The 14,840-nt window shown below is 45.2% G+C and overlaps 1 protein-coding gene across 1 annotated transcript in view; it reads right to left on the minus strand.

Moving 5' to 3' along the window:
• Positions 1-14,840, minus strand: part of LOC146174520 (uncharacterized) — a 186,048-nt gene that overhangs the window by 40,853 nt on the left and 130,355 nt on the right. The window contains exons 4-5 of the mRNA XM_084585410.1: positions 10,197-10,507; positions 9,622-9,756 (exon numbers count right to left, since the gene is read on the minus strand). Of these exons, the coding sequence (XP_084441536.1) occupies positions 9,622-9,756; positions 10,197-10,507 (446 nt within the window). The remainder of the gene's footprint in view (positions 1-9,621; positions 9,757-10,196; positions 10,508-14,840) is intronic.

Consider the following 14,840-nt stretch of genomic DNA (forward strand, 5'->3'; position numbering starts at 1 on the left):
GCCGCCGTTCCGTGGGTGGCCTTCCGGCTGCTGGTCGTGGCCTCCAGGTCACGCCTGGCGGCGACTTCCGCTGCCCAGGTCGTAAGCCGCTGTTGAATATGCGGCTCCGAGCTGGCCAAAGCAGCCTCCCACAGCTGCGGGCTGTTTATTTGCCAGGAGACGGGGGGAAAGTGCGCCGGACAAGAGTAAAGAATGTGAGCATAGTCTGCTCGGGGAGAGCTGCAAAGCGTGCATTGGGGCGAGAAGGCACCAGGGTGAATAAGGGCAAGGCGTGCAGGGGAGAGGAAAGTGTGGGCCTGTAAATGGCGCCACGTATTCTGTTCGATTTTAGATAGGGACTTGTGAGGGGGAGGGAGGGATAATCGGGAGTTGCGGTAGTGGAGGGTGATGTCATGGAAGGTGAGGAGGGAGTCACGCGTGTCCATCCCGGGGTGGAGGGGGCCAGCTCGGTTTCTGCAGCGCAAGGCCTTTGCGTCTACGTGTCCAGCTTCGGAGTGACGTCAGCAGAGCCCACGTCACAGGCCTCCTACCTGCCTTGATAGAAAGAGGACTGAACCACCCCCGGCTCATTTGGCAGCAGTGACAGCGTCTTGCCGCACGCTAAAGGTTACTGCATTTCGCAGATTAGTGTTGCGCACTTGCTTGTTTTCAAACATTTCTGTTTCCCGCTGCCACTGCTGCCACCATTTTTCTAACCCAGACTGACTGAAATGCCTCCTCCCGAGGATTCCGTATGTTTTTCCTGTAACGAGGAATGCTCAAATGAAGGAGTGCCGTGTGTTTAGTGTGGTTATTGTTATCATTTTGGTTCTTGTTCTGGAGTAGCCGAGTCTACGTTCAAAAGCAAAGGGGAAGCATGGAGGAAAGCCTGGCGCAGTCCAAATGCCGTACGGCAAAATCTAGAGGTAGCCAGAGTAGCAAGTTGAGGCCTCAGGATGTGGACGTTGCTGACATGCTGGTAGGCATCAATGAAAAACTGGACACTCTAATCACTCTTAAGGACACAGTTGAAAGCATGCAGCTGTCCGTTCAATTAATGTCTGACATGTACGATGAAATCCTGAAAAACGTGCGCACGCACGATCAAAAGATAATTGACCTATCAAAACGGGTTGCCGGAATCGAAGCGCGAGCACGAGACACCGATACGGATACGATAAGACAAGAGATTGGTGCACTCGAGTGGCAAAGCAAGAAACTCAATCTTGAGTTTAACGGCATCCCTGTGTCTGACAATGAAGATATTCTATCCAAAGTCAACGATGTAGCTGCTGGACTAAGCCTTCCTATCCTCAACGCCGCTGACATTGTTACGGTACATAGGCTGCCTGCCGCGAAAGATAAGATACCGGGTGTGATAGTTCAATTTGCAAGGCGCGCTGTGAAAGAATCGTTTCTGCAAAAGAGAGCAGAATTAAGAGATTCCAAAAGCAACTGTTACATTCTTGAAAACTTGACCAAGAGGAACAGGACACTGCTGGCGAGGACAAAAGAATGGGCTCGGGAACACCAGTACAAGTACGCTTGGCACATTAACGGAAGGATATACGTCAGAAAGAGGGATGGGGCGAGTGCGTTGCAAGTGCGCGACGAAAAGGACTTGGACGATGTCATGTAGTTTTTGTGCGTGTCAGAGCAACGGTCGTGTAGCCCCTCTTCTTCTTGGTCATGGATGGCACGGACCATATCTTTCCATCTGATTTTAAATATATTTGTCAAGCAGAATATAAGAAATTCTTCAAATTATTTCACCTGAACACCCAGTCAGCAAAAAATAAGTGTGCCCAGCTTGAGGTACTTTTCTGGCAATTTCACTTCATGTTTGATATTATTATGCTAACGGAGACTTGGTATACCGAAAGTGCTGATATAATAAGCTTGCCAATGTACAACAATTACTTCCTAAATCGTACTTCAGGTCGTGGAGGAGGCGTTTCGGTAATGGTTAAGAAGTATCTTTCTGGTGAAATACTGCCCGATTTTACATGCTCACACAAAGACTTCTAAGTTCTGTCTTTGCTAATCAATAGGCAACTCATAGCAGTTTATCGTCCTCCAGATGGTAACTGTAAAAGTGTTTTCAGTTTTCTCGAGTCTCTTCTCGGTTTTGCAGATAAAAATTAGCTCAGTTTTGTCCTTGGTGGTGACTATAACATAAACATGCTTTCCGACACTACAGCAAAAAAGGAACTAGTGCAGCTAATTGAGCCTTTTGCATGTGAGAACGTTATAAAAACTCCTACGCGGATAACTCACACGTCATCGCCTTTACTTGATATGTTTATAACAAACATTCACCGGACTGGCCATAAAGCAGGAGTAGTATGTACTGATATTAGCGATCACTATGGCATATATCTGTGTCTTCCAAATATTGCACACATTAAATATAAACCGGAACCGCGACTGTTTCAAGAGATTTCGGAGCGCTCTTTGAGCATCTTCAGAGAAAAAATATGCGACATAAACTGGAAAGACGTTCGTCAAGAAAGCAATGTAGATTCCGCTTACAATGTGTTCATGGATCGTTTCTTGAAAGTCTACAGGGAGTCTTTTTCGTATAAAGTTCTTTGAAACAGAAAAAAAATTAGGAAACCTTGAATTTCACTTGAATTATTTAGCAGAATAAATGTTAAAGATAATCTGTACACAAACGAAATTAGACGCGCAAGAGAACAATACTTCTATAGTCAATTCTCTTCTTTCGGAACCAGAACTGACCTGACATGGAAAAAGCTCACTTATTTAATAAATCCTAGTCCTGGCCAAAGTGAACCAATGAAAATTAAATGGAACGATGTGCAGCTAAGTGGGTCGTGTTTAGCTAACACTTTTAATAATATTTTGTTGAAGTAGGTTCAAATGATAGTGATAACCACTCGCTGAGCTATATTGGGTCAGCGAATGATGAATCCATTTTCTTGAATACTGTGATTGACGTTGAAGTGATTTCAACCTTCGCAGGGTTAAACAACAGTGCTAGCACCGATGCCGATGGTCTAAAAATCAAGCGTGTGAAATTTGTACTGGATTTAATATCACCATGCCTAAGCTACATTTTCAACCTCTGTTTGTCTCAAGGCCGATTCCCCAAGCGAATGCAGATAGCTAAAGTAACAGTTTTGCACAAAAAAGGGAATAAAAACGATATCGCGAACTGCAGACCTATATCTATGTTGTCCGTTTTTTCTAAAGGGCTGGAAAAGATAATATTAAACATAATGTTGAATTTCAGCAATAAGTACGGGATACATTACTCTGCTGAGTTTGGTTTTCGCAAACATCGATCAACGGAACTTGTTCTATTGACACAAAAAGAGTTTATAATGAAAGCGTTCGAAGAAAAACAGTTAGCTTTAGGAATTGACGTAGATTTTTCCAAACCTTTTGATTGCATAGATCACAATATACTTTTAAAAAAGTTAGAAATATATGGTTTCCGTGGAACTGCCCTCTCACTCTTAAAATCTTATTTGGCTAGCCGTAGACAGTTTGTTCAACTTGGGCCCTATCTTTCTGACACCAAGTCAATCTTATCAGGCGTGCCTCAGGGTAGCATCCTGGGGCCATTTTTATTTAATATATACGTAAATGATATTGTTGACATAGACGACCAAGCCAAATTCGTCATTTATGCCGACGACACGACATTACCTTTTTCGGCGCCTTCGCCTAATCATTTAATTGACCAGCCAAACAGAGCGCTTATAAGGCTTGAAGAATGGTCTGAACGAAACAAGTTAACAGTAAATGCCAATAAAACTAAAGCTATTCTCTTTCGTCCGAAAAATAGAAACGTGTTTATCAATGAAGATATCCGATATAATAATTCAATAGTAGATATCGTTAGCTCATTTAAAATACTTGGTGTCGTTTTCACAGAACAGATGTCGTGGGACGCCCAGGTAGACTACATTGTACACAAGTTGTCACGTGCTGTTGGCTTGAGTAATATCAACAAACACACCTTCCCTACTCAAGTTAAAGTTCTTATATACAATGCACTGTTTAACTCGCACATAAAATATTGCCAAAATGTGTTGGGGGGACGAAAACCCTAAGAAACATGCATAAAATACATCGACTGCAGAAACAAATGTTAAGAATTATATCTAACGTTCCTTATGACCATCCATTACTTCCACTTTTCCAGGAACATAACATAATGGCGATACATGATATGTACGCTTATCACTGAGCTTTAGCCTATAAAAAGGAAATACGTAACAATGTCAGCTTTTTGAGAGAACTGGCTTGCCTGTAAAGAAAGGAATTGCATTACCCTACTCATAACTCAGACATATGGAGCGAATTTCAAAGCCGCACAAATTATGGTGAGCAGATGATTCAATGTCGCCTTCCAAAATTGTTAAACTTTTTGCATAAGCATGATTTTCAACTCGAACAGTCATCGAAAGATGACGTCAGAGTAGTTTTATCAGCGACTGAAACTGTTTGTCTTTGATATGCTATTTGAAGCCTTCAAAGTTGTTATCTTGATGTATTTACTACCTTTGTGACGGGAATTGATTGCGATTGTTTTTCTTTTGTGTAAAAACTCAATTTTTGAATGTTTTGCAGTCTTTTCTTCTTCTTTTCTGTGTGCGACAGTTTGACACTGCTATTATTATTACTCTCACTGCTGCATTGCTGACACTGCTATTATTACTAATGCTATATGGAAAGAAACTGGTCCTTTTTTGTTGTTTTACTTTGCCTGATCATACTGCGATCTCGCTTTTCTTTACTTTGTTACCGACTCTCTGTTCATGTGCAATAAGGTGCTGGTTGTTGTCAATTTTTTTAAGCACTATCATTGAACGCGATGTGTCGTCGAATGTACTTCTATTTATTTTATTTTACTGTTTTTTGTGGACGCTACACTGCTCTACCGATGTATATTTACTTTGTATTTTCTTCGGGGGGGGGGGGGGGGGAGCTCGTCAAGCCGATTGCTCGGCTTTTTCTCCCTGCCTCCCCCAACACTTTTATGGAAAATAAAAGTATTATTATCTTTAACGTGCGCTGACATCGCACAGCACACGGACGCCTCTTCGTTGCTGTGGATGTGGGAAGAAGGAAAGAAAATGCATGGGCCTGTTACTGGCTCTGTATCTGAGCCGCCTCGGCTGCCTCGTGCGGCCAGAAGAGTTGGTTGGTTCACGGAAAGGAAAGGCGCAGTATCTATCACACTAGGTTCTGTGGACGCCTGAACCGTGCCGTAAGGGAAGGTAGGAAGTTGGGAGTGAAAGTGGATAGAGAGAAAGAGGAGCCATAGTGGCGGGCTGCGGCGTTATTTCGACCACCTGGGGATCTTTAACGTGCGCTGACATCGCACAGCACACGGACGCCTCTTCGTTGTTCTTGTAGCTGTAGGAAGAAGGAAAAGAAAATGCATGGGCCTGCTACTGGCTCTGTAGCTGAGCCGCCTCTTCTGCCTCATGCAGACAGAAGAGAAAATAGGAAACAAAAGGAAGAGGGAAAGAGACGCGCGCCGCAACAACGGCCGTCATCACCGAAGCAGTGACGGGTGCAATGACGGCCTACAACAGGTAAAAATCGGTGGCTGGCAGCAAGCGGCGTTGACCTACCGTCCCAGCCCCGTGGGGCCAAGAACAGCCACCCTCCACCACCTCCCCTTAAATAGGCTTAAATGAAGTTAAAGGCGTAATATCTGTCACAAGTATCCGCGGATACCTTAACAGATTTGTAATGAAAAGGAGGAAGGTGGGATTGAAAATAGAAAGCGGTGTCACTAGTGGAGGAATTCAAATCACCACGGAACTGACGCTTTTGCCTCATTAGCATTCTACAGGGCGTCGGTAATTGTGCAACGCGCTATAGAGATGCACAGTGCAGTAAGCATCAGTGGCGTTTAAATTGGTTTACAGGAAACAAAAGGGAAAGTATCTGTCACAATTATCTGTGGACACCGTAACCGAGTCGTAAGGTAAATGAGGAAGGTGGGATTGAAAATTATAGTGCCTAGACTATATTGAAAATAGAACGCGGTGCCGTAGTGGAGGGCCTAAGAACATCGCGCCACAGACAGAGGTGTCGTACTGGAGGGCTTCAGAATTCTGCGCAACAGGCGCTTTCGTCTCATTGTAATTTAGTGGTCATACATAAGGCCTCATTGCTGAACATGAAGGACTACAGGCTTATCCAGAGAAATGTACTTTAAGCTACGTATATCCTGGCACAGCTGAGCTAAGCCACGACAAGGATTGAAGCGAACAGCTTCATTACCTACGAGCGTCGAAGCCAAACTTCGCGTATGTCGTATGTTGTATGCCTTATGCCGTAACGTCATAGATAAAGCCAGCTGCCAGCCCCCTCATCAAGCTCTGCCTGCGTTGTATAGCAACGCTTAAGAGGTTTGCGACTCCTCCTCATTAAAAAAATTAGTCACCATCCGGGAATGTAACCTCCAACCCTTGTATCCCCAGCCGTGCGTTACACTGCTTTGCGACGCCCAGGGTCGTGAAACGCTCTTCATAATTCCACTCCTCAACCTTGAGGATTATAGCGGGATTCCGCGAGTGACAGATGCTGTCATTGGCGCGCAATTTGAAATTACAGACTTAAATAGCTACGTCACTCAATTAGGGTGACGCCAAGGATGTGGCGTCACCCATCTGCCGTCAGCTATGAGGACCATGCAGGAACGAGTGTTCTCCAACGCCGCCAGACGGCGCTTCTTGCCTTCCGCGAGTGAGAGATGCTGCGCCTTCTCTTTCCTGTAAACGACTTATAGAATGTTGATGAACCTTGACGCGCTCGACATGGAAGCCAAGGAGAGTTTAGCTCTGACGAACGGCGCAGTATACTGGAGAAATTCTTCTCATCCCGAGGTAGTCACTGCGTTTTGCTACGTATATCCAGGCATAGCAGAGCTAAGCGATATTTTAAATTTTATTTCCCATCCTCCTCTTCCTTGCGGTAAGGTCAAGGTGTCCGCTGACAATTGCGACAGGTACTGTGTCTTCTTTTCATTCCTGTGAACCAATTCTAAACGCAGCCGACGACTCCTGTACTGCATCTGCTTCTGTATGCTGTGCGGTGTGGCGTTAGAGGAAGCGTCAAATAAAATGCGCCGCACGGGCGCCTGGATCGGACGCCCGGCGGATTAGCTTCGTATATGCATGAATCACCTGATTTTACGACCAGTTTTGACGTCATAATCGTATATGACGTCATCGTGACGTCAGTTCTGGCTATCAAACATGGCCGGAGACGTCTTCAAACGATGTGACATCATACCGTTCACGTGTCTATATCGAATTCCATGATATTTCGACGCAACTTTAACATTTGTATCTGCCATAATTTACTAATTACGCTGCAGTCATCAAACGTTTTTTTTTTGTTCATTGGTTGCTCCTATATCTGATGCTACCATTTATGTTCTCCTATCTATATTAGTTCCCACATAACGAAAGCGTTAGGGGCTGAGGAAGGTACGGACACGATTGTGGCCGCGAGCACGAGCCATTAAAGGCTTTCGCCTTAAAATGTGCGACGTTTTAAAGCGGACCGAACAGATTAACCCAGTCAAGGCTGTACTGAGTCCCTTCTAGCTGGCTCCTGTAGTCGGCGTATCTGATAAGGCAATGCAGAGAAAAGACTTTTGTTTCTGCTATGTGCCCCTTGAAAGCAAAAACATCGGTAGTGTACTTGACCCATTTGAGTCGAACGAAAAACATACTAATAAAACTAGTTGCGTCCTATTAGTACCAAGTGTCATGTCAAATGCCAAAATCTCTAAACATCTCATTAGCTGCGAATGCGCTGGCAAGTTTCATGTATCGCGTCTTGTATTTTGTGTTGCTCAAGGCATGCAAGAAGTTTGTGTGCAAATTTTTATTTACTGTTTTGGAGGGGCAGCTTGCATGCGCTTTCTAAGGCGATTTCAGCCCTCCAAAATACTTCATACAATGCACATTTCAGAGCTGTGTTCACCAATGACCTAGCCTTGGTTTCGTATGACGTTGTATGAGAGCATTCTGGACATCCGTTATTTTTGGCAAAAAAAGCAGCATTACTCACGGAAGACTGCTGCTGCATCATGTTTCATCGAACGCATACAAATTGGAGTATGCGTAGCATTCACGATTATGTCGCATGAGGGTAGCGGATATATGTCACATTTTTTGAACAAAACAGCGGGAAGACACGATACGAAACAGAAGGAAAATCACATCATGGGAACAGCTCTCTCTATGACCAAACTTATTCGCTTGAAAGGTAGGTACTGCTGCATTAGGCCGTGTCTCATACATCTGGAGAATATTTAAACGCGCGAATCTTGCAACCGTAAAATAAATTGTCGTTGCGTAAATGGAGGAAGAAGGAGAGAGAAAAGACTATAAAGGGCGATAGCTTTAGTGTTCTCGCTCTGCGGAAAGCCTAACATCGGCCGCTCAAGCCGTTATTTTGAGATACCTAACATCGGCATTCAGAATACAATCCTGAGCATCCCCAATCCAGGCAGTGATATTGTAGGCCACTGAGCGCTCGGCCGGGTGCTCGACTTTATGAGCCCAGTTGACATAACTTAGTGTGCAGGAGCTCTTTACAGAAGGAGAGGTGGAAATGAAACCGACGACCTTTCGCCACCTAGTGCGACTCGCGACCTTATAGGGCATGGGAAAATGTTCGTACTTTTGGGCATTGCAGGACAGAACTCAAAGTTACATTACAAGTTATATCAAGGATTGGTCAGTACCAACGTGACGTTCAAATTAAGAGAAACGGTTCCCTGAGTACACAATACGAATACTTTTAGATCTATATAATTTGGTCTGGTTTGATCTCTTCATGGCCTCCTACAAAAACCTCTGGCAGATGAATTTGATTTCTAAGTAATATTCTCTACCCGTACTGGTGTTTACTTTTCGAATTGTAGCAATAAGTTCCACGGCTGCTTTCCTTTGCGTTTTTACTAATGAGTACTATGTTTTCGTATTATTAAACTTGCACGTGTATGTGCGTTTTATTGAAGAATATGCATGCATATATGATGCTGCCAAAACTTTTTCAACAATAGCCCCATCTGTACTTGATGACAAATAAAATATTTTTTTCATTTCATTTCATCTTAATTAAGGTTGTGCTTCATAAAATGGGTTATCTTACGAGTGTATGCTTGTGTGTGTATGAGTGCTAGAGGCACCAAATAAAGAATTACTGTCAAAGCGAAAAAAATACTTCATGCTAGTGCTCTGTCATGCACCTGGCCTAGAGTCCACAGAGGAACCGAAGGTGGGAGCTTTAACCATATCACATCGTACGCATAACATTGCAGTAGATGAGACCTATGAATATGTTTCAGTTATGCTGAGTGAGAAAATTTTGAACAGTATTCATAAAGGCTCTACGGAAGCCCGTGTAGCAATTTAAAGCAGGCAATTTGGCTCAAATTCACACTTTTACAGCATAGTACAATTTCGCTGTTCTTTACTGTTAAAGTAACTGTTATGAGTATCGTTTGGCAGTTTCACTTGCCCACTCATTTCTCAAGTATACTTCGTGGCTGCCACCCCACCTTCGATCAATGCAGCAAATTATAATCAGGAGTAGCCTGGAGATTCTTGAAAAGTAGAAGGCGCTATAACTTGCCTTTCAATCTGCGAAATAAGCTCCAGGGGTTTTTTAGCACTGTATCCTTTCAAGGCACTTTCCGCCACTGTGCGAGGAAGGAGTGGATAGTGATCTGGGCACAGATCTGAGTCGCCAATGTGCGGGCTGAAATCACTGAAAAGAAAAAACGGCAGTAGGTTGAAGACAATTTCTTTCCATACCTCATGCAACAATTGGAATCTGCTTGTAATGGCTAACCATCCTACAACAGCTCCAACGCCATTTATGATCAAGGCCATTCGTGCAAATTAATCAATGCTTTAATCAATCATGTTCACATAACTGAATCTTCGCTAAACTTGCAAAAATGAGTCAATGCTGTAAATTTCAGTAGCTACATTATACAAGCAAAGAGGCGAGAAAGACCCTACTTATTAAGGGCACTTATAACAAACATATTCAACTCAGTGAGAAATTGCAATACATGCCATGGCTAGTCACACAACGTCTGGATATATATTATAGGAATCTGTCAGTAGCTTATCTGTTTGTGTTTATAGACAGAAGTGGAGTTTGGAAATACTGTTTGACACAGCAAAAGCAGCGTTACTCACCAGGCAAGTGCAAACTTTCTGGCTTCTTCATCACCGTCTACGCACTTTCTGAGCATGCGCAGGTGCTCCGGCGCACGAGAAGTTTCTTCTCGCAGTAGGTGGTCCACAATTGCATCCATCAGGTCCTCCGCGGCGCGCTGAGCGAGTGACGCAGGGTTTCCCATGTGCCCATCACAGACGTGACTGTAGAAGTTGTCGCAGGCAGCGCCGTTCTGCCCAACTGCCATGCCTTGAATCTCCATTCTTAGCCACTGGCAGCCCGCTTCGGTGCATGGGACATGTGGTAAGACAGCGGGACCGAACACTTCCGCCTGCAAGGAAGGTTCCAGAGGACACGTTTAAGAAAATATGCGCGCCAAGTTGAATATTACAATTATATCAGTTAAATTCTCGAGAATCGCTGACGTCACTTTGGCCTCCCAGCGTGTCACAGAAACGTGTACCATACTCCTGGTGGATTAAGGGGTTATGCCCACGTCTACTGCTGTTTCGATGTCTTGGCCACTCCGCAATTCGTAAACAGGCCTATAACCCATTCTTATTTCAATTCTTAATATACAGGCCTGCTTATTGGGAAGGGCAAAACAGCTGTTACGAGAATCCTAGCCTAGGGAGCTCGTTAAGCCGATTAGCCGGCGTTCTTGCAATCGCTTTAACCTAAACTAAGAAAGGATTAGATATTGCGGACAGAAAATAGCTGCTCTCCCATAAGCTTTGTGGCTATCATATCCACAAAGCAGTGGGTGCCCCTTCAGATGCTGGCTGGAGGCCTTTCATTCCAATGGCCTCTTCTGCTAGTTGGATAGTTACTAGCTGGAGCCCAGGGTCCGAGCTACGCAGCAAGGTCACCCAGGTTTCTCTACTATCCTTTTTCTGTTCGAAAGTCTCGGAGCAGAGGCTTGCGTGTGCTTTAAGAGGTCATTGCATATGAGAGAATCCTGCATGGTTAAAATTATTATACAAGCCTCCAGTGCAGCACATTTTTTATGTGTATTTTCCATCGTCTTATCTTTCTTACGGCGCTGTTCAGGGTCTATTTTCCGAGCTTGCGTAGTTATTAAAAGCTTTACCTCTACTTCACGTTTTGGGAAAACGCTGCAGCAGGTTGTTGCCACCCCATCCGTCTCCATAGTGGCGACATTATTTTCCGGCATTTCCATCAATCAAAAGACTCGCGATCAGGAATACAGCGACAGATTCGATAACGCCGCATACAGGGAATGCGGACCCAAGCTTCTAATCAGAATATAAAGTTCTTCTCCATTCGCATTAAACGATATGAATTTTAAAGTTCTGCTAAAATTTTGCTTCCAATTAGGGCTTGTCTTCCTAGTCATGCTGTAGAATGGATTTTCGCAGGCATGAAAAATATGAAAAGCAGCTTATAAGAAATAAAGCGCCGTATATGTCACGCTTTGTCGGACTTTGTCTTGGCAGTTGACCAGCAGACCTGTCCATAAGGCAAGAGAAGAACGCGGGACTGAAAGCGGATTCGACGGGATGGAGCAGTAATTAAAATGCCAAAAACTGTCTTGAGTACCGAATCGATTGTGTCTGACGGTGGCTGCGTTTCGATCGAGAGGAAAGGAAGAGGCAATCAAGTCTTGTGCTATTTAAGCTATGCTAAGGATCTCTTATATGGTCGAAATTGCTTCCCGAGTATTGTCCACTTTTATTCCAACGTTCCCGCTTCCCTTATGCGCTGTACATGTGTCGATGGTAAAAGTGTGAAAAATATAGCGCAATGTCTTTCCTGTAAACCAATTTATATTTATTTATTTACACCGCCATGTTGGTGCAGTGTTCAGATTCCTGACTACTGTGCCGGAGTACCTGGGGTTCGATACCGACCGCCGGCGGCTTCGCATCAACAGGGGCGAAAAGGAGAGGCGTTTGTGTGCTCTCCTTGAGGTGATAAACGCGAAAAATAGCGAAGAAAGCCCTCGACCTCTCTATAACCCTTTCGAACCTGAGACTCTAAGGTCTAGGTATGACGAACTCGTTTGAGGAGCAGAGAGGCCCACCACACAAGCCACTAAACACGACTGTCACAGACAACGTCGGGGCGTCGCCTATCAACCCGTCTACACCTACAACACACGACTGTGACCGAGGAAAGAGTGAGACTTCCCCAAGAGTGGGGATATGCCCTGCACGTAAAACTACTCCCCGCTAACATGTCCCAGAACAAACTCCGAGGGTAGGCGCAAGGCCAGAGCAGAGGCCTTAGCTCACTACTACGGAGGGAAAGCCGGAGTGTACTATGTGAACGCGTCCGGTCCGCACCAAGGCGGGTGGTACATGGCGGAAGTAATCTACCAGTCCAAAACAGTGAACGGACTCACATTTAAAGCCCGATACGTAACACCGGCCGAGGAGGTAGATATTGCGTTAGCAGCAACACACACTGATTCAAAAACAATCATAACGGACTCGTCAAGGAGGGGCAGAAACGTTCAACAGGGCAGGGTCTCGTACCTGGCCTACTGGTTACTACGATACAGCTCAGACCTGGCCTACCAACAGTTCCTACGTAGGAAGTCCAGTCCGCAGCTTCATAGCTGAGCTCCGGCTCACTCAGCGCTAGGAGGAAATGAGGCAGCAGATGCCGCCACCCGCGCGCTTTCTAACCGGGCAATCTCATCCCCCTCCTCTTCAGAAGAATTCAAACCAGCCTACACTATCCGGTAAATTACTCAGCTGTACTGAAACAGAGACAAGTTTCGCCCCCAACCATGTAGTGAATTAACGAGAGCGAATTAACGTGTGTTTCTTGCCACCTTACCAACAGCATGATGTGCCGGAAGTCACCTAAACACACTGACAATTCCTTCTCCGGGGAGTTGTCGCACTTTGGAAAAATATCCTCGGAACTCTTCCACGTGGTGTAAGTGGCCAACCCTTCGCTTGCCCCACCCGGGAGGCCTGGGAGGCGACCCTACACGCCTGCTCCGGCCTGATGACCCAAAAGGCGTTGGTCAAACGAGGAATGGCGGCAGCGAAAACCACTTATATTTCGTACTAGGGACTCCACCTAGTCTTTGTGAGGGAAAGGGCACTAAGCCTGACCTTAGACTAACCTCAATGTAACTCTATCTTTTTAATAAATGTTTTCACCACCACTACCAAGGAAAGAAAATTTTTACGTCCGCAAAAGCATTTGCGTTGCTAACAAACGGTATAGTACATGAAGCGCGCGATGCACCATGTGCCGCAGCAACGCTCAGGCTTTCGGATTTCGCAAATGAAGTCTCTTCAGTGCTCTCCAAGTTTGGAAGTGACAGCTTCACAACGTGAGGTAAAGGCAAGGGTGTCATATGCTTCCGATGACCTTCAAGCTGCTTCGAAGTCAAATATTTCTTTCACAGGACAGAAAGGCCCCGTATCTGTCATACGTTCTGTGGACGGCTGAACAAAGCTGTAAAGAGGGGAAGATGGAAGTGCAAGCGGAAAGAGAGAAATGGGGCCGTAAGGGCTTTGAAGTAGTTATGACGTCCTGGGTATATTTAATGTCCACTGAGATGGAAATAGCAGGCGGCTACTCCTTGTCCTAAGGGGCTAAAAATGGGGGGCCCCCGCGGGGGCTTGCCTGCCACCGATGGTTGTACATGTTGTAAGCCGTCATTGCACCCGAAACTTTTATATGGCGGACGACGGCTATTGCGGCATGCGTCTTTTATTGCGAAAGCAATACAACTTTCACTTTTCAGCCCTTCGCGTACTAGGCGGTAGCTACCATTCAACTTAAGCGTGACCTTTGGTGCGCCGCCAAGCACAGCTGCGCAAAAACAGGGGCCCAACTCGCGCCGTCAACCCGCGAGCGTGGTTCCGTTCTCTCAACAGTATGGATGTATGGATGGAATATAGAAGCATCCCATTTGAAACGGCGGTAGCAGTAGCTATCATGCTCATTTTTAGTTGGGCCCTCTGAGCAGCGTCACCTGGTGACAGATAGCAGAAATATTGTAAAAATGATTATGAGTGCATTTAAAGCACCTCGTGCTCTTTCCTTCAGTGGCGCTACGGATAACATTACTAACCTGAGCACTTAGCGAATAAAATATATATGCCACGTACCTAGCGCCGCGCGACTGCCGTGCTTGGTGCCGACGACGACGAAGTGTTTGTTGGCTCGAGAGGCGCGCTGAGGCTGTACTCTGTGATCGGAACTAGAAGCCGACCTTATTCTCGGGTTCTCGGCTACGTGTACCTTCACGGCTCCCTGTGACTTGAGTCGTTACAATACGTTCGAATCCTGTGTTTGTAACTTTTTTCTGAATTTGTTTTTTTTAAAATTCGACAATAAAATAAGCTATCAATATCTTTTTGGGGGGCTGTTCCTCTTCGGGTTGCATCATGTGGTGATTTTTAATTCTTAATAGCCACAAAACCATTCGCGAAAACAGCCACGAGACAACAGCATGACAAAGCTAACACTAATTATTTTCAACGTAATCATTTCCTGCCTTTAGTGAGTGCATGTTACGTTTAGGTTGCGTTCAGACACACCTCTCGGTAACAATCGCCGTTTAACCCGCTGAGAGGCAACCAGTAACAAGAAAGAAGTCGGGACCCTACCGTTGAGGAGACGGAATTACGCAACTCGCGAAGCGGTAGCTACCAACCGAGGCCTAACTCCCGCTC

The sequence above is a fragment of the Amblyomma maculatum genome, chromosome 11, assembly GCF_055883805.1.
Source record: "Amblyomma maculatum isolate TAMU_Amacu chromosome 11, ASM5588380v1, whole genome shotgun sequence".
Lineage (NCBI taxonomy): Eukaryota > Metazoa > Arthropoda > Arachnida > Ixodida > Ixodidae > Amblyomma > Amblyomma maculatum.